General features: G+C 46.4%; 3 protein-coding genes and 1 non-coding gene across 5 annotated transcripts; 1 reads left to right on the top strand and 3 right to left on the bottom strand.

The window, feature by feature from the left end:
* Positions 1–6,977: 6,977 nt before the first annotated feature.
* Positions 6,978–7,138, bottom strand: LOC136498764 (U1 spliceosomal RNA). Its single transcript, XR_010769765.1, has one exon. It is a non-coding gene; the product is annotated as a U1 spliceosomal RNA (small nuclear RNA).
* A 1,848-nt stretch (positions 7,139–8,986) lies between these two features.
* Positions 8,987–12,174, top strand: LOC136497149 (probable protein phosphatase 2C 43). 2 transcript variants are annotated; one of them, XM_066492946.1, is made up of 5 exons: positions 8,987–9,300; positions 9,388–9,837; positions 10,728–11,092; positions 11,397–11,633; positions 11,756–12,174. In XM_066492946.1, exons 2-5 carry the CDS (start codon positions 9,513–9,515, stop codon positions 12,011–12,013), a joined length of 1,185 nt encoding a protein of 394 aa, XP_066349043.1. In that variant the 5' UTR covers positions 8,987–9,300; positions 9,388–9,512; the 3' UTR covers positions 12,014–12,174. The 2 variants fall into 2 exon arrangements, with proteins under 2 accessions (XP_066349043.1, XP_066349042.1); XM_066492945.1 differs by having other exon boundaries at positions 8,988–9,271.
* Positions 12,175–16,541: 4,367 nt separating this feature from the next.
* Positions 16,542–17,282, bottom strand: LOC136496054 (protein VACUOLELESS GAMETOPHYTES-like). Its single transcript, XM_066491789.1, has one exon. It carries the CDS (start codon positions 17,280–17,282, stop codon positions 16,542–16,544), a length of 741 nt encoding a protein of 246 aa, XP_066347886.1.
* Positions 17,283–21,826: 4,544 nt separating this feature from the next.
* Positions 21,827–23,603, bottom strand: LOC136497153 (protein VACUOLELESS GAMETOPHYTES-like). Its single transcript, XM_066492949.1, has 2 exons — positions 22,682–23,603; positions 21,827–22,010 (listed from the first exon to the last, which is right to left on the bottom strand). Exons 1-2 carry the CDS (start codon positions 23,516–23,518, stop codon positions 21,990–21,992), a joined length of 858 nt encoding a protein of 285 aa, XP_066349046.1. The 5' UTR covers positions 23,519–23,603; the 3' UTR covers positions 21,827–21,989.
* Positions 23,604–26,528: the final 2,925 nt, after the last annotated feature.

Here is a 26,528-nt window from a genome sequence, read left to right as displayed (position 1 = left end):
AGGCATTTACGTACTAACTCACTATATTTATAGATCTATCTCTTAGGCCATAATCTCAGTGCTAAGCGAGCTCGTAACACCAGAGGTGTTACAGCAGCAGGAGTTGGCTCCCCCTCAGTATCAGGTATATCAGTAGAACTTTGTTCATCAGCAGCTTGAGGAACCTCCACTTTAGTGACTTTGTCTTCTTGTGGTCTTATATCACCAATAATTAATTGCTTGATTGCTTCACATAGTGGATCCTCCTTTCCTACAACACTTGAATCAACTTGCTCCACTTGAGAGCCATTAGATTCATCAAATGTCACATCTACCATTATTTCAACTCTCCCGAATGTTTTGTTGAAAACACGATAGGCATGCTCATTTGATTCATAACCAAGAAGAAAACCTTCATCAACTTTAGGTGCAAACTTAGAGGTTTTGGGTTTCTTATTAAGTATGAAGCACTTGCACCCAAACACTCTGAAGTATGACACCTTTGGTTTGTTACCAGGTTAGAAGCTCATATGAAATTTTCTTCAACTTCTTGTGTAGGTAGAGGTGGTTGATGGCATGGCAAGCGGTATTGACAGCTTCGCACCAAAAGAGGTCCGACAGTCTTGTACTCATCTAACATTGTCCTTGCCATGTCAATTAGTGCACGATTCTTGCTCTCTACTACATCATTTTGTTGAGGGGTGTATGGAGTTGAGAACTCATGCTTGATGCCTTCTTCATCAAGAAACTCCTCAACTTGGGTGTTCTTGAATTTGGTCCCATTGTCGCTTCTCATTTTCTTGATGGGGAGACCGAACTCATTTTGAGCTCTTCTAACAAAAGTCTTCACTTTAGTCTCTAACTTGACACTTATCAAATAAGAAAAATACCCAAGTGAAACGGGAATAATTATCAACAATAACAAGACCATATTTGTTACCCCTGATACTTAGGTAGGCGACTGGTCCAAAGAGATCCATGTGTATGAGCTCCAATGGTTGTGTCAGTGGTCATGATGCTCTTTGGTGGGTGAGATACGCCAACTTGCTTTCCAGCTTGACAAGCGCTACATATCTATCTTTCTCAAAGTGAACATTTGTTAGTCCCAAGGATGTGTTCATCCTTTTGAAGTTTGGCCAAGTTCCTCGTCCCAACATGGGCTAGTCGGTGATGCCTAAAGCCACCCCATGCTAGATTTTGCCACTAAACAGGTCTCAAGATTAGCTTTTACTTTTGTTAAAATCAACTAAGTAAAGATTGTTCTTTAAATGACTCGTAAAGACAATAGAGAAATCCTCCCTTCTAAAGACTTCCACACTCTTATCCATAAAGAGACAATTGAAGCCTATCTCGCATAATTGAGAGACGGACAATAAATTGTAACCTAACGAATCAACATGTAAAATATTTGTAATTGAATGCTCAAGGGTTATAGCAACTTTACCAAGACCAATCACATCCCCCTTAGAGTTATCTTCAAATAGAATATTTCATTTGAGTCCATCTTTGAGGTATATGATGAGAACATACTCCTTTCTCCGTTCATATGATTTGTACATCCACTATCAAGCACCCAACTTGACCCACCGGAGGAGTATGCCTGCAAAATATATTTAGTTGCTTGATTTAGGTTCCCAATTTAACTTGGGGCCTTGCATGTTAGTCATAAGAAATTTAGGAACCCAAATAGAAGTATTCCTATATATGTTGGCTTCCTTTCCAACATATTTGGCAACCAATTTTCCATAGCTGTTGTTCCTTAAAACAAAACACGAAGTCAAGCTTTGTCGAGGTGGTTGAAACTTTGGTAGGTAGGCATATTTGTTCATAGTGCCCCACACTGATTCCTTTGGCTTCTACTGAACCTGTTTCTGCTGGGACACCTTCTTCTTGGGCTTAGCTTGATTAGGAGCAGAATTGGTAGTCTTCCCATTTTTTTGGGGAGCGGCACAGCCAGCCTTCACTGCGGCACTATCATTGTCTGTGCAGGCTAATCTGTACCAACTCTTTTCTTCCTCTCAAACTTGACACACTCATAGCTATTTATGATCTTTCTTTCAATTGTCTTGGCTCCTACAGTGTGTCCAAGCCCATGCTTGATTGAGGGGTATCTCTCTTGCTTGAATTTAGGCACTTTTGAATCATTTGTCTTCTTATCACTTACTTGAGCCTTACCACTCAAACAGCCCTTGCTAATGATCTCATTGAGTTTAGCAATTTCTTTTCTCATTGTCTCCATGTTTGCAAGGTTAGTGGAATAAGCATTCAAATCGATATTATAACATTTTCTACAACCTTGACTAGTAGGAAGTAGTAGAGGACATCCTTTGCCTTAGAGGGATGTGAGTTACTATCTCAAAGAATGTTATATTGTAGCTCAAGTTCTTTGTACTTTTTATCTAAGTCACAATACTTTTTCTTGAGAGCAATATTTTCTTTCTTTGTGATAACATGGCCCCCTTGTTCTTTGGCCTAAGGCCTTGCACAAGGATTCCACCTCACTTCTCTCTAATGCAAGAGCTTCCTTGCTAGCAATGTAGAGATCCTCTTGTTGGATAAGAGTTTCCTCTCCAGATTATAGCTCGGCTTGGACATTGTCTAAGTCCTCCATTAGTTGAGTGATGAATAGTTTGGTCTTTCCATCGAAGTTCTTAGTTAATTTATCAATTTTTTCATCACTAGATTCATCATCACTAGAGCTATAACTAATATCACTACTAGAGATATCACTAAGAGGTGGAGGTGGAGGAGCTTTGGCCTTGGATTTAGATTTTACCTTCTCACCCTTTGCCATAAGACAAATGTGAGGGGAGTAGTAATCATCATCAGACATATTGGTGAAGAGTCTTGGTGAAGAAGATGGTCATGGATAGCAATGGTTGCAACTTTCTCATCTTCTTCACTTGAGCTTTCAATAGATAAATCCCATACATGCCCAATGTGAGATTCTCCCATCTTTTTCTTGCTCTTTCTCTGACCGGCCTTGTCCTACTTCTCTTTCTTATACTTGTTCTCCTTGATCTCATGTGGGCACTTGGCAATAAAATGATCGGTGCTTCCATAATTATAGCATGTTCCTCTTCTTCTTGTTTGGAAACTTCCTCTTTACTACCTTATACCTTTGCTTCTTCAACCCTTTGTGAAACTTCCTCATAAAGAGAGCAACATTATCCACTTTCTCATATTGGTCATCATCATGTTCACTCTTACTAGAGGATGAGGTGGTCTCCACTCTTTCTTGAACTTGCTTGATTGCTTTAGGCTTACTAATTGAAGCTTGCTTGTTGGTCTTGGACTTGCTAGTAGAGCCTTGCTTGCTTGATTTATTGGCCTTGAGAGCTACATCCTTGTTGATCTTGATGCCTTCTAGCTTTGCTTGTAATTCTCTAAGCTTCTTCCTCTCATTTGCTTCTTCTCTTTGCATGTCAAAGGTAAAGATCCTCCCAAGTATATCATTTGGTGTGAAGTACTCAAACTTCTTCTTGTCTCTAATTAGAGTTACTACTGGTCTCATTTCTTGGTGAATAAGCTTCCAATATAATCTTGACAACTTTATGATCATCTAGCTCATCACAACCATAGCCTCTAATCTTGCCCACCATGGTCATCAACCTATCAAACATCTCTTGTGGCCCTTCTCCATCCAAGATAACAAATCGGTTGAGCTTGAACATCAACAAATCAATTCTTGCCTTTCTCACTTTGTCAACCCCTTCATGTGCAAGATGCAAAGTATCCCAAATTTGCTTGGCAACATCCACACAAATCACTCTATTGTACTCATCACCATCCAAGGCACTAAGTAGCACACTAGTAGCTTGACCGTTGAGGTGGATGATTCTCATTTCTTCCATGGTTGGATTTTTAGGATCAACAGGTGGCTCAAATCCATTACAAACAACCTCCCAAATGCTGGGATGAAGACCTATAAGATAGGCTCTCATCAAGTGCTTCCACCTGGCAAAGTTAGTCCCTTCGAAATGAGATAAGTTTGTCCAGCGGGCACATTGATGAAAGACTTACGATCATAGTTAGTCATAGACATAGAAGAATAGTTAAATGATACGGCGGCATATTTGTTGTCGTCATTCTTCTTGCCCTTTCCTTTCTTGTCCTTCTTGCTATGCACTTGGTAGGACTCATCATCATCACCATCTTCGAAGCTACTAGATAGCTCACTTGAAGATGCATTGGAGGCTTTTGCTTCTTGTTCCTTCTTCTTTCTTGCTTCTCTTCTTTTTCTTCCAGCTTGTCTCTTGAGTCTTCTTTCTTCTTTTCTTGCTTTCTTCTCTTCTAACCATTGCTGCTCCTTCTTCTTCTTCTCTCTTGCTTCTCTTTTCTCTTTTCTAGCTTGCCATTCTTCTTCTTTCTTCTTCATTTTGAGCTTTTTTGGCATTGGTTGCCTCTAGCTGTGGGAGCGTGGAGTTGCTCGCTGTAGAGGTGCTAGGCTCACTGCTATCGGTGTCATGCAACCCAAAGTCCTCATGATCAACGTTGATGGGCTTTACAACACCGAATCGTCCCCTCGGGCTCCATACCTCATGCGATGAAGTGCACATGAGGTAACCTGCTCTGATACCACTTATAGGATCACTAGTACATCTAGAGGGGGTGAATAGGCCTAGAAAAATTCAACTCAAACTAAAGTCAAATTCACCCATGGCACTGCCGCACCTGTAGGAGAGATTAGTTCATAGTTCAAAATATACCCAACGAAATTTAGATCGGTAGATTTCTTAGCTTCCTAGAGGGTAGTAGATCATAGATTGACTAGCTGAAAGTGATGGGAACACCACACACAAGTAGATCAGCCTCAAACTCTAGAAATCACCTCAACAACAACAAGAACACAAGTGTAGCAACACAAGCATAAGATGACACAATAATTTATCCCAGTGGTTCAGCTCGTTACCAAGGCTTGCCTATATCCACGTTGTTGAGGTATACCACTAAGGCTTAGGGATTTACAACCCTACATCATTCTCAAGTCAAGAGAGTGAACTCTTGAGATGAGGAGTGATTTTACTCGCTGTAAGAGGTGGTTACAAACCTCCCGGTACTACCACAAACTTGGCAAGCTCACCGGGCGACGCTCTAGTCAGCTAGAAGCCAAGCTCCAAGAGTAACAAACACAATCGTCGGCTAAAACATGAACCAAGTGCTCTTTAGAGTTTGGGAATCAATGGAGCTACTCTCTAATAGAGTTTTGGACCCTTTTCCTTCAACGATTTTTGGGGAGATCAATGGATTTGCTTTGGGGCTTGAGGTCAACAATGGAGTGAGAGAGAGAGAGAGCTCCTGCTCTGTTTTGAGCGTGCTGAAGTGAGAAAGAAGAGGCTAGTTACCGTTGGGGAGGAAGGGGAAATGTATATATATACCCCCCAGCCCCCAACGGTCACTTGAATCGTAGATAGCCGTTGGGGAGGAAAAAAATGTATATATACCCACAGCCCTCAACGGACACCTGCACCTAAGGGGTCGGGCTAGACGAAGCACATGGCCTCGAGGTTGGGCAAGATGGAGCCCGTGGCCTCGAGGTCGGGCAAGACGGAGCCCACGACCAAGGGGTCGGGTGAACCAGAGCCCGCGACCAAGGGGTCGGGCGAGCCTCTCTTCAAGTGCGGCAGTGCCACACCGTGCAAGATAACAAGGGTAATAGTGAATTATAGACTATCTTGGCTATGAATCTGAGGATGCATGTGGTTGTTTGAGCACTTGGTAGCACAGATTAGCTTTAAGCATTGTGCCCCCTTTATAGTACAACTTTTCCTATACTCAAATTCAATATATAAAAGAATTTAAACCTCCTTTGAGTTTGAAGCCATCTACATTTATAATTGGGGGCTTCTCCGTTTCGTGTAGCATCCTCGAATATAAATTTCATGCTTGTCATCTCGATAAATTTTATTAGTTCTCTAATTACGTGATCATTATCATTAAAACCCACAATTAAGGCTTGATTGCACTTTTAGATAGCTCCAGTGATGTTAGGGCTCCTTGCAGGTGGCCAGAAGCCTGACCAGACTTGGTTGCAATTGGCGAAAGACCACATCGGACATAGTGGCTATGGTTCCGGATGTGTCGATAACATAGCAGGAGCATTGTTGATAGCAGTTTTAAGGGGGCCTTCTCAGGTCAGGGCATCTCCTAGAGGCAAGCTAGTGTTAGGCGTTGTCTGCCAGCCAGATGCATCTTGACCGTAGACATCTAAAATTGAACGGAGGTATAGTTCAGATACATTTGTTTGACTCACAACTAAAGACTTATTTGAAATAAAGAAATTTCACAGAAATTGTGTGAATTTTTTTAAAAAACCATTTTATGTTTATAGAAAAATGTTGGAAATAGGAAAAAAAATTCCGCATTTCAAAGGGAACTTTGCTTCTGGTGAGTGGGTCCCGTGGCCTCTCATACTCTCATCATGTCGGTTGTGAGCTAGGTCAGCATTAAGCCCGATCTGCCAAGGACTTTTTGACTAGACGGCCTGATTGGCCCACTTGCAGAAAGAAGTCCACGTTCCGGCCTTGCAGCTTGTTATACCGGCCCACTCATTCGCATACCGGTCTCTTCGTGTTGGTATGACCGTATCAGCTTCAAGTCATTTGGCATCCCTTTACTCCAATAACCTTTGCCGACCAAAATAATTCTCTCTGTAATTATCAGCTAGGAACTTGATTCATATCTTACCAGAGCAGGCCCAACTCCGGCCATGGATTTCCGCGAGAATGTTATGAAAACTTGGTTTGTGGGAGGTTTCAATGGGCTGCTTGAGTTGGGTTCATAATCCCACCAAGTTGTTCCCCTCTTAACAACCATACTGTCGGATAGATGGGACTATAAAAATTTGTTTCTAGTTAAACTTTTTTATTATTTTAAAATTTGATTTACTTTACAAAAAAAATTATTGTTCAAAAAGCATAAATAACATAAATAAAAACTATATAATTAATTAATTAATTTTGTAAATATAAATAGAGAAATCTTTGTATATTACTTTGGTAGGGGCCGCGCGAACGCGTACCCCGTCAGCCACAAATTACGACGCCCACTCTCCTAGTTCGGGAGATGGTAAGCTAGTGCTCCTCCAAAGTGCAATAGAGACCACCAGCCTAGGCCATGACTCTTCATGATCAGCCATAGACCCCGTCCAGGTAAGTATGTTTCAAGGTCGCCGCTCCATCTACCTTTATTGCTTCTCCCGCTAAGTTCCTCAGGCTTGATTAGCCGATGTGGCACTATTCAACTGCTAATCAGGTGATTTGCACCTGGCGCAGTGGATGGGCTTGGTTGTGGTTAGGAGTCCAATACAGGTCTGCCCCGGCCCACCTAAGCCAGCCGGCAACGCGCGGCCCTTCCAAGGTTCCAAGATCGGATGCTCAGCCATTTTCCTTCTTTTTTTATTCTTTTTATTATATTATATAAAAAATAAAATCCTCGCTTTATTATCTTCCTCCTCCACAGATCAACCTCTGCCGATTGGTATCACAGTTACAGGTGCTTCCAACGTGAAAAGCCTACGGGAGGCTGGTGATGTCTGACTCAACTCACCTCCCCTTTTGCAACTTGAAAAGCTCTATCAGGATGCATCGTCATTCACATCAGCAGTGGGTGCATGCAGCTCTCCGTCGCCAGTCGACACTCGACAGGGAAAAGGCGGCCATCCTCACCTAAAAAGAGGGCGCAGGCACGGCTTGCCTGCACGCGGCCATCCACCGATCTCATCTCATCTGGGGACCGGAACGAACGAATCAAGCTGGGGTGGCTGGCTGACAGGGTGTGGTGTTGACCTACACACGTGTAATCTCATCGATCGCACGAGTGAGCAAATGGGGGCGGCAAATTGATCAGATCCATGCTCCATGTGGTGGCGTTGGCAGTTGCCACGGCGCGCGAGTCCTCCTCGGCGTCGTCCAATCCAGGCCTCTGCTGTGCATACAAGTGGCATGCAGCAGGCGTAAGCGCTCATGATCGAGCATGGATGCCGGCCGCCTCGATCACACTCATCATCTACTGGCGCGACGACTGAGAAGTTCATTCGTCAGGTGCTGCTGCTCCTCTGCTGTCTGCACCACGTATTCGGTATACATACCCATCGTCGCAATGGCGTGGTGACTGTAAACATCAGCGACGCTGGAAGGCACGTGCGCATTAAAGGACAAAGGCGATGGATGGATGGGTGAGGGCCGCCGGCCGGCTTGCAATCGGCGACAAAAAGCCCGGGACTGGGAGCGATGGATCGGGCGCACGGCGTGGTGTCACAGGTTCCCAGTGACGCGAACTGTTTGACTCATCTTTCAGGGGCCCCGCGCGCTGCCCTTTTTTTTTCTTCTTCTTTCTTCTCTCCCAGCGCTTTGCTTTTTTCATCTGTAAAACGGGAGACGCTATCCGTCGCCCGACGCTCTTATCGTGATGCATCCGCGTAGCACCGCGGTGGCGCTGCGTTCTTGGTCTGCAAATCGATCCTCTTGTTTATTTAGGAGCTGATCAGCTGATGCCTCGCAGCGTTTTTCCTTTTCTTTTTTTTTAACTGCTTGATTGATCCAAGAGAGTGGCCCAAGCTTTTCTCCTGGCCCTGGGCTTTTTCGGTGCTGTATGTAATCGATTGCTTTTACTACTTTACATCGCTGTACAGGAGTGGAATCACCTGACCTTTCGTCAAAGGATTTTCCAAAGGATAAAGAGACCAGCTCCCATGGTTTTTATTCAAGGCATGCCTTTATATTCAAAGAGACGGAGACCCGTGTCCGTGATAAGGCCTTTGGCGTTGCATTTCACAGCGCCTGAAACTGAAAGGCCCGTTTCATCAATCAACAACCAAGAAAAAAAAGAGAGAAAACAACACTACTATTTTCATATATAAGTGGAGCGAGGTCAAAGGCTCCTCCTCTGAGCCAATCACGATCGGCCCCGCGCTTGACTTGCTTTTTTTATCCCCTTTTGCGCTTTTCTACTCGCTTCACAAGCCTGTCTCGTACGCAAATACCTGCAAACGCTTGTATAAAATGGGTACGGCCCCCCACTAATGGTCACACTCTGCGGAGCGTACGAGCGCCGCCTCTCCCCACCGCCGCTCCATCAGGAACAACAACAGCCCGTTCCTTCCCACCTCCAGCTGCCTCGAGAATCGCGCGATCCGACCACCACCGGTAGTCCAGTCCTCAAGGCGTCTCCGGTGGGTTTGGTATGCCCGGAGAATCCAGCGGTGCTTCCTGCTACCAGCAGGGGCAGCGCCTCTGGGGGCTTTGGTGGTTCTTGCCCTCCCGTTTCTCCCGTGCAAATTGCGCTTGTTTAGGTGCGCCAAGACTCACAAGACAAGAGGAGGCAATTTTGTTGCGTCTACCGTACGGTTTTTTTCCGCATTGTTGTATGTAAGCAAACAAAAGTCAAATATCTTTGGCGGCTTTGCAGGTGGGAATTGGGTGATTCTTGGTGTGCAGTAGTAGGCAAGACAACCACATCCTCGCGCTCGCGCACGGCTCGGGCCATTTTGGAGAGGACGAATCACTGGAGCAAGCCCCGGAGGGAGATGAAGGATGTGGCCGTGGCTGGAGAGGATTGCGTCCGTGTGCTGGGACCGGGTCCGGAGGTACGCGCTTACGAGGAAGGGTGAGGACGACGGCGACGGCGACGGCGGCGACGGCGACGACGGCGCCGTCGACGAGCTGCTGTGGTCGCGGGACCTCGCGCGGCACGCGGCGGGCGAGTTCTCCTTCGCCATCGTGCAGGCCAACGACGTGCTGGAGGACCACAGCCAGGTGGAGACGGCCGCCGCCGCCACCTTCGTCGGCGTCTACGACGGCCACGGGGGCGCCGAGGCGTCCCGCTTCATCTCTAACCACCTTTCTGCGCACATCGTCCGTACGTGGCCCCCCTTCTCCATATGAATCCAACAAATTTTACTCTCTTGGGCTTCGTGAAATGCTGCTCGCTGGCCTGTTCGGCTGATACGTTTTCAGGATGTTTCAGCTTATTCTATCTGACAAAATACTATTGAATTAGTTGAAATTAACCGAAATCAGCTGAAACTGAATCAACCGAACATGTTTCATTCGATCGTACTGTATTAGCGTTGAATTGCTTGGGTCGGTTAGATTGATGCCTTTATTCCTCTTATTTTTTAAGAGCTGCATGTGCAATCTCATGGATAAACTGTATGCTTTTTTTAAGAATCTTGATTTTTTTTAGAAACCAAAAACAAAAAAAGAATCTTGATGTAGGTATCAAATAGTGGAACGACTATTTCGTCCACGGGCCACGTCTTTAGTGACTTGCTCTGCCCATCTATAGCCTGTTCGTTTCGGCTGAATTGGCTTATAAGCCATGGCTGAAAGTACCGCTGGCTGGTTTGGTGTGAGAGAAAAACACTGTTTAAGCCGTGGATTATAAGCCAGATACGAGCGAATAAGCCGAAACGAACAGGCTGCTAATTGAGGGAATGAAATGGGCTCTTAGTATTCTTTTTTCCTTTTTGGGATACCATGACTGCGAACAGTATTGATTCGGTCGCAGTATAGGAAGTGTTGTCGTTCATGTCTCCAGTTCCATGTGTCAAGTCTGTGAATTTATTAGCGTCAATAATTGTTTATCGATGAGATCACCACGTCACATAAACCCACTTACGATTGCTATTACGATTTAGGACAGTCCACTTGTTCTGTTTTTAGCTGAAAGAAAATGTTCTGATGTTAACATATACTTGTCTGTCAATTTATTAGTGTCAATAAGTAGTATATTTTTTTTTCTTACAGGTCTTGCACAGGAACATGGAACAATGTCTGAGGATGTTGTTCGAAAGGCCTTTTCTGCTACAGAGGAAGGCTTCCTGTCGCTTGTGCGCAGGACACATTTGATAAAACCTGCTATGGCTACTATTGGATCTTGCTGTCTGGTTGGTATCATATGGAGAGGGACACTCTACCTGGCCAATCTTGGTGATTCTAGGGCGGTCGTTGGTTCTGTGAATGGATCAAGCAGGATTGTTGCTGAGCAGTTAACAAGAGACCACAATGCTAGCATGGAAGAGATTAGGCAGGAGCTTAGGACTCTTCATCCTGATGATTCGCAAATCGTTGTTCTTAAGAATGGTGTTTGGCGCATCAAAGGCATCATACAGGTAGGCAGCATTTTTTTTCTGGTGACTAGTGCTGTATTTATGATGCTTGTGGTATGCTTGATAAAATAGTGGAACAGAAGTAAATGGCAACCTTGTTATCGTAGTGGCTGGAAAGAGCTAATGTCACACTTTTGGTAACAGAAAATCAGTAAATAGAATTGCTAAATATGACAACAAAAAAGCAATGGCAATCTTCAGAATTATAGCACTGTGTTCGATAGTACTCTTGTATGATGCCATTTAACACTCGATCACTATGCTGAAAACTTCTTCGAACATGTTTCTTTCTTTCTGATCTACTTAGGTTTCAAGGTCTATAGGTGATGCATACTTGAAGAAGCGAGAATTCGCCGCTGATCCATCCACAGCTCGTTTCCACCTCTCGGAACCTCTCCGCCGGCCTGTTCTGACGTCAGAGCCATCTGTATGTTCAAGAGTTCTTAGTTCACAAGACCGTTTTTTGATCTTTGCATCGGATGGATTATGGGAGCACCTCTCAAACCAGCAAGCTGTTGAAATTGTCCACAATAATCCACGAGAAGTATGCCTTACTTCTTTCTCGCTGCATTTTGTCTTGAACTGGCGACTCTTTTCATATTGCTCTTGCTGATGATAGTACTCCTTTTGTGGTGATGCTGAAATGCGCTTTCCTTGTTCTTGTAGGGTATTGCAAGGAGATTAGTACAAGCGGCTCTAAAAGAAGCTGCAAGGAAGAGAGAAATGAGGTATGGCGATATTAAGAAGCTCGATAAAGGAGTCCGGCGCTACATCCACGACGACATAACAGTTGTTGTTGTCTTCGTCGATCATGAACTGCAGTCGGAGGATTCTGCTTCAACCTCTGTTCCTGAACTCTCAGTTCGTGGGTTTGTTGATGCAGGGGGGCGCTCCATCTTTTCAGGGTTGAATGACATTACTTGATACAGTAACCTTGTGTTGTCTAAGTACCTGTCATTTTTATGTAACATTAGATCAAACTGTCCTTCTGTAGTTTTCTTATTCTGTTGCTGCATAGCACATAGCACTACAACTTTGCTTCTATTAAAATCTGGCCATATCGGAATCGCGATCCGTTTCGGCAATGTCTGGCTATGCTGTTTCTCGTTTTCCCCCTACTCTCCGAAGAATAAGTTTCAGATCGGTAAAGATATATAGGATATTGCCAACTAATATTTGGTGAGATGCTGATCAGCTGGAGCTGGGACTTGCAGATGACTCTCTTAATACGATTTCTGCACCAAAAGCGGGCACCCGATAGTGCCACGTCACCCGCTAACCCTCTAGCCGTTGGATCAAGCGATCAGGTGATCTGGTCCGTCCGATTGCGGTCGGTTCGAGCGTCGACCCGTAAAGGAGCGAATATTCCCGAGGGTTGCCCGCCGTGTAGAGGAGAGAGCCGCCCGAGGCCGCGCGGCGCAACTGCGCTCGACCTGGCCACTGTACCTGTACGCCGCCCCCGCCCCTCCCTCCTCCTCCCGGCGCGGGCGGGGCCAGCGGCCCCAGCGCGGGCGGGATGCGGGCTCTGCGAGCGTGGGGTTCCCGGCCATCCCGGCGCCGGTGGGGGCCCCAGCAGCACCGGCGACCCCGACGCAGGCGTGGCGCGGGCGCGGCGGCCTTGGCCGTTCGGGTCCCCGCCATCCCGGCGCGGGCGGGGGCCCCAGCTGCCCTTGCGACCCGGTCGCGGCCGCCGGTGCGGGCATGGCTGTTGCGGCCACCCCGGAGCGGGCGGCGGGCGCAGGCACGGCGGCTGCGGCCACCCCGGCGCGGGCGTGGGGCTCGAGAGCTGCAGTCCCGGTAATCCGGTAAGCCGCCGCACACTCGGAGGGGAGTGAGGATGCCTCGGCCGGAGTTCCAGGCGCCGCCGGATGTGTTCTACAACGAGTCGGAGGTCCCCAAGTACACCACCATCCTCCCGTATCATCGAAATCCAGGTGAGCAAGCGAAGTGCCTCCCCCCGTTTGATTTGAGCTTTGCCGATTTCGCGGCGCTGGCGCGAAGTGACATGCCTTCTTTCAGTCTAGGATTTCCGAGAGGGCGCTGGAGCTGCTCGCTCTTCCCAACGATGGCGTCCCCAAGCTGCTTCTCGACATAGGTCAGCTTACTCTCTTCTGCAGCTCTGCTTCATGAATCATGGCATATCGGGTTGGCTAGAACAACAGAAAGTATTCTTCTTTGACGGGGGCAAAAATACATGCTGTGGGAGCTCTTTATTGCAATCGGTTATGGCAATTGAAAGACATCTATGTTTGAAGTTATGCTTACCTACGATGACTTTGTGTGCTGTAATTTCCTGGATGTGGTTCTGGGCTTAGTGGTGAGACATTGATGGAGCATGGCCACCACTGGATTGGCTATGATATTTCAAAGTCGATGCTCGGTGAGGACCTCTCTATGTTCCTTTCTCTTGGCTTGTTTAGCACCAATTAGAAAGGGAAGTGGGAGTTTAGAGGAGGGGAGCTTTCTAGATATCTTGCTCTGGTACCTGCATCCTTTTTTAGAATTTCACTTTTTTGCACAGATGTTGCCTTGCACATGGAAGAGTCCGCGTCACAGCGTGCAATGTAAGTGGTTTTAGTGCTTTGCATCTCCGTTGTGTCCATATGTGAGCTCCTACGCCGCTAGCACCGGTCAGCTCCTCAGCGGCCAGAGTGGGGTCCAACTCCTCAGCGGCCAGAGTGGTGTCCATGGATGATTCCCAGCTGCTGCTCGAGGAAATTCCTCCAAGATAGGTGTGCATTGAGCCACTGAATAATCAGCGTTTCTGATAGTATTTGATCAGCAATCCATGAGCTTAAACATGAACATTCTGTTGTCTTTCTAGGATTGCATCGATCGAGATAATAATCAGAATGCATGGATAAGTGCTAATATTTACTGAAATAGTTGTATCCCATGTGTCCTAACTATACATGTACATATATGGCAATTTAAAATTCATATTACTGGTATAAGTTTAAAGATGTGCAGTGGCTTACTTCATTTCATAAAACTGCAATGTCTTGTCTTTGTCGCGTGCCCTAATTAAAAAATCTATAGAATGGCACTTTTCAGATATTAGAGTATGGCATTTCAGTATGTTTAGCAAAACCATCCAACTACTCCATTCAGGATTCTTACACATCACAGATTAGTAGTGCTACTTTTGTTCTTCCGATGTGTGATGACTTGCAGGTATCTACAACGAAATTATTTAAGTGGGTACGTCCTTTTTAGAATTTAGCGATTTGGTACAAGTGGTTCAGTTACAACAGGAATTGGCGGCCGTTCACAATCAGGTATACTGCTGCGACAAGACAGTAGATGTTTCAATCTCAATGCGCATGGTTCTTTTTTTATATGTCAAATTCAGTTCTTTTCCCCAAGCTGAGTAGTTATGTATGAATGTGAAAGATTAACTAATGGTGTTTAGTAAACTCCTTTTTATTATCTTTGATGATAAATGTGTTTATCAAATATTTTTTCATAGTAACGACTTTATACTGCTGGAACAAGACAGTGGTTTTTTCAATCACAATGCGCATCGTTCTTTTTTTATATGTCAAATTCAGTTCTTTTCCCCAAGCTGAGTAGTTATGTATGAATGCGAAAGATTAACTAATGGTGTTTAGTAAACTCCTCTTTATTATCTTTGATGATAAATGTGTTTATCAAAGATTTTTTTCATAGTAACGACTTGCCATTGATACTAGAGTTTGATATTTGAGGAGAGTTTTGTCCGTATCTATGTTCCTTTAATAAATGTCTAGTATTAAGATAAATAAAAATTCCAGAGCCACCTTTGTCAGATAGATGGGGGAGAAAGCATGTTCTCTTTGCAAAACAGAAATGTGTTGAAGCGAAGGAGCACACACGATCTTACTCTATTTCTTTAATCATTTTGGTTTCTAAATTGCATTTATAATCATTATTCAGCCACTTAAATTAAATTCCTGGGCAGAGCACAAATATTTTCTCCAATTCATAATTATCCTTTCATCAGTGTACATTTAAATAGTATCATTTTGTTTTTGTTTTCCCTCTTTCCAGGCTACACCATACTATGGATCGCATCATTCATTAAAGGTTATACAAGATATTTTTGTACTGGGCCACTGAAACAAACTTAGCGATGCATACTTATGCATGGCCTCAGCTTTTATGACAATATCTGTGAGATATGCTTAGTTTCAGAGAATATTGTTCTCCTGTAAACTATGAAGTTACAGAACTTTTATATGGACATTAGCACTTAAAAGTATTGATGCATTGCTATATTGAATTGTATCCCATAGATAGATTTGCTACTTGGCACATTTATATGACCACCTCAAATTTTTTATATTGAATTGATGCATGCAAATTTAGGTACGACACACTTGGATCAAGTTGAGGAAATATTTTAACTCCTGATTGTGCGATTGCTGTAAACATCACCCATGACTCCATATATTACTGATGGGCAATCTCGTAGCCCAACCTTTTGCAATAATAATGGTATAAAAAAACTACACCGGTGAACTCCAAGGATGGCGTGGCAGTGTATTCATCAAAGCTTCAACTTCCAATTGTAGGTGATACATACCTATAAGATTTCAATGACAAAAATTCGAACACCAAAGACATGGACGAAACAGACGACATTGATAGTCGTCTGCTCCAGTTGCAAAATATCCATAGATATGCGTAAGGTCGAAATAACTGTTTATTTCATAAACACTAGGGAAGCAGCCCATTGCTGTGAGGAGCAGTTCACCATCATTCTGCTTCTATACCATTTAATCCTATCATCAAAGCACATAACAACCAAAATACACAGGTCATCTTAGGTTGGCGCGGCAACGTCCGCGCCACAGTTTCTAGTTTATATGGGACGTAAAACACGACTTGCATGTCTGTTTGTTTGCTCGCCCGTCAATTTGTCACTGGGATAAATCCTTATGTCTGTCTAGTCTTCAGACTTCCTTGTACCACCCATCAGCTGGTTGATGGTTACTGCACTTTTGTTGTTGCGACGCCTTCTGGTTGCTTTGGTAAGCACTTGCTCATTTTCTTCCTGTGTTAGTAGCCAGTTGATACGGGCATACATACCAAGATATGGGATCTCATTTGCCACAAACCTAGCTAAGCAGCTCTAAACCCTTTGTTTAGCGAGCTGTTGTCTAAACTCTAAACCAATGGATTTGTCAAAAAAAAAAAAAGAACTCTAAACCAATGGAACAATTCTCGGTCGGTCAGAAATTCACCATATTTTTAAATTTTAACTAAATACGAGCCACTGTAAATGGAATATTTTCATATCTGTGTTCATGTTCTGCAGGTTTCTTACTTTATTGAGCATGAGCACATGACGAGTATTTTCAGAACAATAGAACACTAAAGTAACTTATAGCAGTGAGCTGCACTCCAGTGACGATTTTACACAACCCTGTCCGTGATTTCCCTGCTTGGATACAGACTCACAGCTAGCACGTCAATCTTCGCACGCCTTGGCGAACAACGGCAGAAGCCCGCCCGCACCCAGTTCCATCCTCGCGATCTCGATCCTCTGCTCGTTGAGAAGTTCCTCCAGCTGCTGGGACTCCGGAACCGGAGCCTCCGGCCACGTAGCCGCGTTTGCCACGGCGGCCTGCTCCTTGTCGAGGGCGGCGTACTCGTCCCTCAGCGGCGTGTCCGGCACGACGCAACCGACGTGCCCGCCGACGCCGCACTCCCTGCACGCGTAGAACCACCTTGCCGTGCTGTAGCCCTTGCGGCACACCGCGCAGAAATCGAACGAGCCCATGCCCCTCCTCGGGTCCTCGTACGTGAGCGTGAGCCGGTGCCGGTGCGCGGGCGCGGTGGCCGCTTCCGGCAGCGCCGCGCAGGGGAGGTGCAGGTCGAACGCGCACGGGTCGCAGCGGAAGGACCAGGAGTAGCCGATGTGACGGCATGCTCGGCATAGGTGGCAGCCGTAATCTCCCGCCGGCGTGAGCCGGAGGCTGAGGTCGTGCTCCGGGTGCGACGGGTGGCGGATGGTGCGGGCGAACCGGGCGCACGACGGGTGCAGGACGTAGCGGCACGGCGCGCACTGGTAGATGGAGCTAGTGCACGGGAAGCGGCAAGCATGGCAGTACGGCGGCGCCGTGTCGCCGCTGGGGATGTCGGTGAGGTGGAGAAGGTGGCGGTGGCTGATATGGATCAAGGTATCATCCTCTTTATTTAGCTTCTCCATTTCTCCCAGTGTTCTAACTTCTCACGATTCCTTTGGTTTGCTTCCTTGCTTCAACAAAGCTTGGAGATAATATGCACGACCTTGTGCAAGCTTCGAGCTCAGAGTTGAGTCAAGTCAACTGTTACCAAGTTGCCATATGTGAGCATATGCAAACTACGTGAAGTCAACTATTACCAAGTTGCCATGTGAGCATATACAAACTACTCCCTCCGTTCACGAAAGAATGCAACTATGAGTTACGTGCAGGTCAAACTAGTTTAACTTTAATTGAGTTTATAGTAAATAATATTAACATTTATGTCTCTAACTAAGTTTATTATAAAAATATATTTCATAATAATTTAGTGATACTTTTTGTATCATAAATGTTAATATGCTTTTATACAATTTTGATCAAACTCTAAATCGTTTGATTTCACTAAAAGCGATAATTGCATTCTTTTGTCGACAGAAAGAATACGTATTAAGCTTCTTTGCTTAGCCTCTCCATTTCTCCTAGTGTTCTCTCGATTCCTTTGGTTTTGCTTCTTTTGTTCGCTTCACAACTAATAGTACTAGCATATATGCTAGTAGATATATGTAGCCACTATCCACTAACTAGCGAGGCATGCAACTAGCGAGAATTGCATCCTTTAATTTGGTTTGATTGCTCCTTTTCCTAGCTTCAACTAAGCTCGGAGATAATATGTACGACCTTGTGCAAGTTGCAAGCTCAGAGTTCATTCAAGTCAACTGTTACTAAGTTGCCATGTGAGTATGTGCAAACTCCTAAACTTGTTTGCTCAGCCTCTCCATTTCTCCTAGTGTATGTTCTCTCAATTCCTTTCGTTTTGCTTACTCCTTTTCTTTTCTTTGCTTCACTTAAACTTGTAGTAGCATATATGATAGGCAAGTGACATCGCTCAGATTTAACTCAACGGAGTTAAGTCAACCGTCACCAAGTAGGCATGTGAGCATGTGCAACTCTGTAGACTTCTTTTCTTTAATTAGTATAAGGCGATATAGCTGATTCATTGACACATAATTTGGCATTTTGTGCAATGTGTTGCGGTAAGCCGTTTAATTGGATTGTACACATAAGTCTATATTCAACTTGTGTATATAGCAATTGAATTGGGTTCTTAGGGCCTGTTTGGGTAATGCGGTTTTCAAAAACTGTAGTATCACAAAACTGTGGTTTTATAAGCCAAGGAGACACAAAACCGTGGTTTAGAAAAAAGAGGTCACGAGTGGAGTTTTTAAAACTCTAAAAAGACTACAGTTTTGACAAAACCATGATTTTAGAGACTACAAGATTTGTTGCATCCAAACACCCAGTAGCTTCTAAAAACCAAAGTATTTTGTAAAACCATAGTATTTCTCCAATACTTCAAAAATATTTTACATCCAAACAGGGCCTTAAAGTCATGACAACATAATAGTCCCTCCATTACATATTATAAGACCTTTTGGCTTTTTAGATACACATATTTTGCTATTTATTTAAATATACACTATGTTTAGGTACAGAATAAAACAATGTATCTAGAAAAACCAAAATATCTTATACTTTGGAACAGAGGGAGTAGTTAGTAGCAGTCAATACTAAGAAAAGAAATAGTAATTTTCTCCTACGGCTTGGATTTGGCCGTGTTGCAGAGAACTTGCCCAATAACGTATTCTTTTCACCCCAAAGATAATGCAATTGTAGATTTGAGAATAGTCAATTTTTTCTAAGTTTGTCCAATTTTTTTAGAAAATAATATTAGTATTTATATTTCTAAACAACTTTACTATGAAAAAATATTTATAATTAATTTGATGATACTTATTTGGCATCATAAATATTGGTACTATCTTGTATAAATTTGGTCAAGTTTAAATTTGTTTGACTCCTCGGAACTTGAGAATTGCATTGTTTTTGTACGGAAGCGGTATTATTGAACGAGTATAATCCTGTTCACATTATACCACATAGTTCACGAAAATAGCTCCCCCACCCACCCACCAACAATTTAAATGGTTGGAAGGACCCTATAGACATGGTTTAAATGGCAAGAAGGGAAGTTGAGACCGGCAATGTATAAATAACATTTTATACATATATAGCAAAAACTGCAATCCTGTGACAAATTAAGTTAAAGTGTATCAAAATGTACCTATTTAACATTATGTTCACCTATGTTACTAACCATACATTGCTATTTTCCAAACTATGCTAAGCCTCACTTTCCCTAATAAAACTAAATATACTCCGTCCATCATTAAAATATAAGGTACCCAACTAATTTTAGAAAGGCATGCATATATGTTATTGATTTTGCCCATCAATTATAAGCCATTTTAGTGTTTCAAAGGCATTAATGGGATTTAAAAGTCAGGCACACATGGATGTGGTTGAGCATTTCAGAATACCTTATAATGAGATAAATTTTGAACCTTCGATACCTTTATTTTTTAGTACAAACCTAAGAATATATGGCCCAGCTTCTTTCAGCAGTTTCCTGAGCCTTTTGAAGTCGTTTAGTTAGCCATTTATGCGTTATCTTGCTGTAAACATCCTCTGATGTGATGCCTCTAAAACTCTGATTTTTTTTTTCTTTATTCTATGATGGAAATGGAGAATCGTCGGTTCAAAAAAAAAAAAACGGCCATCTATGGTCCACGCAATCAGCGGCAAACGCTACGCGCACATCAACAACAAATTCTACATGTACATGAGGTGTTGTGCACCAGTATACTTATCGGTTCTTGGATTGAGTATTTGAGTCCGCATCAAATAGTCCTAGTGGATGGCATAGTCCAAGTCTCCGCAAGTGAGTTGGATCTCGTGGTCGTATTTTTGAAACTAAACACACGGTGTCTCTGGCGGCCGCACCCTGCACCTCGCCGCCGCCACCGCTGGCATCCAACTCGGTGCTGGCGGCCCCCCTCCCCTCCCTTCTCCCTGTAGCGACGCAGCTCACAGCACCTCCACAGTTCCGGCCTCCCTCAGATGCACCGCTGCACAGGCGCACACGACCTTCTAGCCTCCTCGCCGGTCTCCACTACGGTACCGCCGACCAACCACCTCCCTTCCGCCTCCTTCCTCCATGGACTCCGATGGCTCCGAGGAGAACTCCCCCAAACTGCCAGCCCTAGCCGTAGTGGCGGAGGCGGCCCTCGTTCACGCCGCGGGCTCATCTCTCTCCCTCTTCGCCGCTCCATGGGCGCTGGCCTCTCCCGCTGTCCCGCAACAGCCCAGCCTCCCGTGGTAGGTCTGGCTATAGTATGCCCAACCTCTGTCCAGGACTTCATCGAGGGCCTCAAGCTGCCGCTCGACACGCCCCTCATCCAGTCGTCGCCGCGCCTCCGTGTCTCGCGCGTTCCGGTGGAGAACCTTGTCCCACGTCGCAGTGACAAGCTTTCAGCGAAGTCTGTCTTCCGCGACCGCCAGCCGGAGAAGCAAGCCAAGCGGGTCATGCTGAACAAGTGGCGGCCCTCATCCAGTGCTCCACGGTCGTCGCCAGTGACACCCGACGCCTCCATCGCCACTCGTTTTCACGAGACGTTCTAGGAGCCGCTGCTTCGTCCAAGCGTGCGGCAATGCGGGAACTCTTCCCCATGGCTGATGCTCGCAGGAGGCGGGCGGCGACGCAGACGTCTTGAGCACGGGCTACCTCAACGTCGCAAGCGCTTCGCTCGCACATTTAATTTCTTAGTTAGTTACAACAGTGTGTGTCCCACCGTCTAGCGGTGCCTTCTTCTTTGTGTTCAACCCCATCGCTCATGGCACCTCGCTGTGATGTGATGTTGGACGTGTAAACCTTCTAACTTCTTCTCAATGAAGCACGAAAATAAAAGTGGATGGCATAGTCCTATGTAGGGATGAAAACGGATCGGATACGGACGGATATCACCGATATTACATTTGTTTTCATATTTCTGTCTTGATTCGGATTCGAATACGGATAGTGTCAACTATGTCGGATATGATACGATTGGATATCGACATCATAAATATGCGATTTGAGTATTCGGATACGGATACGGTATCGGATGTTGGATATCCGGACTCGAATACGGACAGATCTCAACCCCTCTAAACGGATTCGGTTTCGAATACGGTCGGAAAATATCCGTACCGTTTTCATCCCTGGTCCTGTGTGACTTATGTGAGAGCCACTCATACATAAGCGACGACACATGGTATACATGGCATGACCTATCGGCCAGGAATACCGATCGGCCCTTGAGGAAGCCGAAATAACGTGATTTTTGCAATTTTCATATGACAGTAGTACCTACTTTTGCGATTATCTATTAAAATAATATAGTTTTTTTAAAAATGCACATTAGCGGTTGCCGGTGGGGAAGTCGGCTGTCAGCCAGTTATTAGAGTTGAATATGAAACGATGAGGCACAAATTCAAGAGAGATGAAAACGAGCTTGACACGACAACAGAACTGCGAGACCTGCGCTTATTGCCGTGACAAACACACAGTGTTCCAAAACATACATTCAGATTTGCTTACTGGAGTGATGACAAACAAAACAAAATACAGATCATAGTGTGCATTGTGCAATGTTCGGTTAGTAAAATAAGAAGGGACATAGCGGGTAAAAAAAAAGTTGATGATGCAAGTCCGCCCAATTTTGTTCTGATAGCTACAGTGATTTGATTGCTTGCCGTTGACACTTGACAGGGATAATTCTTTGCACTTCAGCTGGGAGCCCGAGCAGCAGAGTTTAAAGATATGAATTTTTTCTCTGTAGAGGAACAAAAAATATTGAAATCATTTATGTAAACAAGAATGTTAAACAAACACTGAATAGAATGAGAAGATAAGGACTTATTCTTTGATCATGATCAAAACATAAAAGGTATTTTGCAAAATCTTTTCTAGGCTTGTTACTAACCCTTTTGCCCACAACAGACTTGTTAGTACGTACGAGCAAGATGCGACCATGCCTAATAATCATAAATGAAAACAAACATACTCCGTCTGTTCTAAAATATAAAACACAATTTTACTTGATGCAACATCACACTTTAACCGTTAGCTTTTCTACATATAATAGTTTTTACTACGTGCTTAGAATATTAAGTACATATTTAAAACCAATGTATCTAGAGAAAAGTCAAAACGTCCTATAATTGAAATAGTGGGAACATATAATTTATGATAATAAGAATTTGATATTTAGAAAGTAGTATATAAAAATAAAAATTTGATATAATGAATTTTATAGTATGGCTTTTCATATGATTACTAATCTAATTGTTGGCTAAAGATAATAAAGTTCAAAATTTTAAAATATGTTCATGTCTTATATTTCGAGACAAAGATGGAGACATGGAGTAGTACTCTGTAAAGATGCAAGGGATGAACTAAGCCGACAAGATCAGTTCTCACTATTGCATAAATGATTTACATTACCTGCCTGTAATATTCCTCCCTCTTCCTGATCTGGTCCCACGTCCCTGACTTGTTGAAGTTGATTGCCAAGTTATCATCCGCCATACGCGCGCCCAGTTTCAGGCCCTCCATGGTGACGCCCAGCATGGACGCGGCGTTGCTCGCGAACATGCTCGACTGCGCGCTGATGAGCGCCGACATCTGCTGGTACTGCTGCAGCAGCGCCGCCGTCTGGCTCGCGTCCTGTTCCGCTCGTACCCTCTGCATGTCGATCCTCGGGTACACATGCTTTATCTGCGCGTCCGGCACGGCGCAGCCGACGTGGGCGGCGAAGCCGTCGCACCGTTCGCACCCGTAGAGCCACTGCTCCGGGACGATGCCCTGCGTGCACACGGTGCAGACGACGACCACGCCCTGCGGCTTGCCCCTGTGCGGGTTGTCGTACGCGAGCCTGAGCGGGTGCCGGTGCGGGTGCGCGCGCGACGCGACCACCTCTGCGGGCAGGGCCGCGCACGGGAGGTGCAGGTCGAACTGGCAGTGCTGGCAGTGGAGCACGAACTCGTGGCCGCCGGTGCGGCACGCGTCGCAGGTGTAGATGCCAGACTGGTACGGCGTCGCGAGCCGGAGGGAGAGCGGGTGCTCGGGGTGCGCCGGGTGGCGCACCGTGCGGCGCACGCGAGCGCACGTCGGGTGCAGGGCGTACCTGCACGGCGCGCACTGGTAGGCGGACCGCGTGCAGTGGAGGCCGCAGGCGTGGCAGAGCGGCGGCGGCGCGCCGGCGGGGACGTCGGCGAGGTGGAGGTCGTGGAGGTGGCTGATGTGGGCCAAAGTGTAGCCGTCCTCGCTCATGCTCTCCATGATCTCTTGGCGTTGCTTGCTTGGTCTACGGTAGCTCGCTAGTCGCTAAGGATGGTGGCGCATGAAGGATCGGAGACTCTAGTTTTGTAATGATAAGATCGAGTGAGATGGCTTTTCATGAGCGTTGAGGCGTTCCGTGTTCCTGGGCTCCTCTTGACTTTGCAGCTCGGGTCAGCTGCCATCCAATGCAAGTAGCCATGTGACGCGGACGCCAATGATCCAGTGGGCACCGGTCGGAGAGTTGAAGATAGCGACTGGTTGTCCGGCTAACCTTCTAGCCGGTCTACTCTCTGACTTTGTTAATCACACCAATCCACGTGTATTAGGTATTTAGGTTAGATTGGAGTGAAAAACTAGTTAATTTTTAATTTCAATTCACCCCAATACATGTGTATTAGAATTGATTGAAATTGAGATGCCCGGCCAAAATGTTAGCCGGTCTATAGCAAGATAATTGTACACTCGAAATCTAGCTCCACGGGGTCAACCTTGAGCTAGCTCGGTCCCACATGTGGTGGTAGGCTCAGATGGAGCACCAAATTAAATCACCTTGAAATGGCGCAATCATTTACGGGACCATGGAAACCAAACATGGTCCAATGTCCATCTAATATATTAACCACAGATGCCGAGTGATCTTGATATTGGAGGGTTGTCGCCCTACATGTATGAGTCTGCCTAGATAGAGTTACAATGAGGCAGGGGAGAGGTTATATTCGGAACACGTTATACCACTCAGTTATTACATGTCTCTGACTAGCAGTTTACACTTTTAAGCCGGTGCCAGATCCGGTTGCAAGTTTTTAAGGGCTTGTTTGGCAAGGTTCCTCCTCAAGTGCTCCTTCAGATGAGCCGGAACATTTGAGGAGGAGTCACTTTTTTAGCTCCGGCTCCTGGCCTAAAAACGGCTCTAGTTCCTCTACATCTACCGTTCATTAGAAAACGACTCCTCCACCTAAAGCGTTTGGTAGGACTCTTTCAGCTCTTTTGGAGAAGCTGATGCCAAAGCCGGAGTCGGAGCCACAGTGGTTCCAAACACGTCCTAAAGATGACCTTGTTAGGGTGCTTTGAGAGCTCCTAGCAGGAGCGGGAAGGTGGACGTCGGCGCAGTGACAATTGGCGGCAAGGTTGAAGCCTAGAGCTCATTATCGGTAATGGTATGATTAGAGTGTCCGGATGCCAAGAGTACCTCCAAACGCTATGTGGCCTCACGTTGTCCACGTATTGTATCCACTACATTCGATACCCTCCCCCTCAAGTAGCCACTCAGAACTATCTTCTCCCGTTCCATCTCGTCTCTCTCACACCTCCATGTCTTCGAGAAATCACAGCGCGCCATCGGTGCCTCCTTCCTCCATCCAAGTCGACCGCGCCGCCTCCTCCCTCAGCTTGCGCCGCGCCTCCCGGGCCTCTTCTCCAACCCCAGCGCCGCCGGGATGCCTCACCGTCATGGAGCCACCACCGCTGCCCCTGCTGATGGCCGTTGGGCGCACGTGCCGGGGCGCCTCAGGTCGTCCCCGACCAAGCCAAGGGCAACCACGAGCGCACCCGGTGCTTGTGGTGCTCGCTCGCCACCGGCTCCCACCCCGATGGCCAAAATTGACTGTCCCCGGCCTCCACCCTATGTTGCAAATGCTTGTTTCAAGTTGTCGGGTACCATAAATCGGGGTACCCCGAGCGTACTCCAAAAGAGTCACTTAAATCTCATCAACAAACAAAGACAGAAGGTAAGTCATGGGTTCACCACCAGCCCCGTCCGAGCCCACCGGCTCTCCGCCTCACCCGAGGCGTCGCGCGGGAGGTCTCGACACCCTGACGAAATCCCCGCCTCGCCCGAGGCCTCCCACGCAAGGCCTCGGCAAGGAGCCCAATTTCCGTCTCGCCCGAGGCCCCGTGCGTACAGCCTCGGATGAGACAGCTATTCTCCGTATCGCCCGAGGCTGGCTTGGCAGTAACCCATCGCTCCCGCCTCGACCAGTCTTCCAGACAGCATGTCACGTCCTATTAATGCGTCAACCACTCCCGCAATCTCAGCCGGACGATGGCTCGACACCACGGAGTGGCCAACGGGACGAGGAGTTGCATCAACACCATATCGGCTAAGACAAGGCATGACGGGGATTACCGGCCACTGTGTTCCGGCGCTGTGCCCACGATCAACGCCGGCGCTACGCTGTGCCCTGTAACACCCGCCCTGAGGACAACGCGGCATGGGAGGTCCGGCCCGGGTCATCATCGCCTCCGAACCAGCGTACCAGACCGACCGCTCCCTCCGAACACGTAGTACAAATTTACTAGGTGGTTGAGGACCCCTTGGTCCGAAACACCGATAGTTGGCGCGCCAGGTAGGGGCCTCTGCATGTCAGTTTCGTCATCCCAACAGGTTCCGGATGGCAGACCCCGTACGACCGTTGCGTCTCGGCACGGTGATTTGGTTTGGGAGCCTAGAGTTCATGTCTCTAGGGCATGAGTACGACATGGTACTCCTCACGCCCCGAGCCCCACCAACCGATGACGAAGTCACGCACCGACAGCCCAGGTGCAGGCGGCGCCCGGGCGGCCGCTCTCATCGTGCTCGCCAGGCACGACGCGAGCAGGATCACCCCGACGCTACGTGAATCTAGGGCGACACGCCACTCTCCGCCGATATTCGACGACCAGCTGTTGGCGCAAGGTCCCTGGTTGGGGACCTGTCTAGCCTGAGCTTGGACAAGGGAAAAACGCCGGTGTCACGTGGCGACACCCAGTCATCAAGCTCCGCTCCACCGCTCCCTGAGGAGCCAACTCCGGCGGAGCAGAGCCCGGCGACGGCACTATCCCCATACCCCTTTGGGTTGAGAAATGCCACCGCCTCTTATGCTTATGCTTACACTTCCGCTCACGAGGATCCCTTAGGACGCCGCCAGCGCTTCGCTCTCAACCTCGACACCCACGCCGGCTCCACGGAGGGGGACGAGGCATGGCCCGGAGCGGATTTCTCTAGACTCCACGACCCTGAGGCCATGCGCCG

This window comes from Miscanthus floridulus, chromosome 12 (assembly GCF_019320115.1).
Source record: "Miscanthus floridulus cultivar M001 chromosome 12, ASM1932011v1, whole genome shotgun sequence".
Classification (NCBI taxonomy): domain Eukaryota; kingdom Viridiplantae; phylum Streptophyta; class Magnoliopsida; order Poales; family Poaceae; genus Miscanthus; species Miscanthus floridulus.
This window is presented reverse-complemented; position numbering and strand designations above follow the sequence as displayed.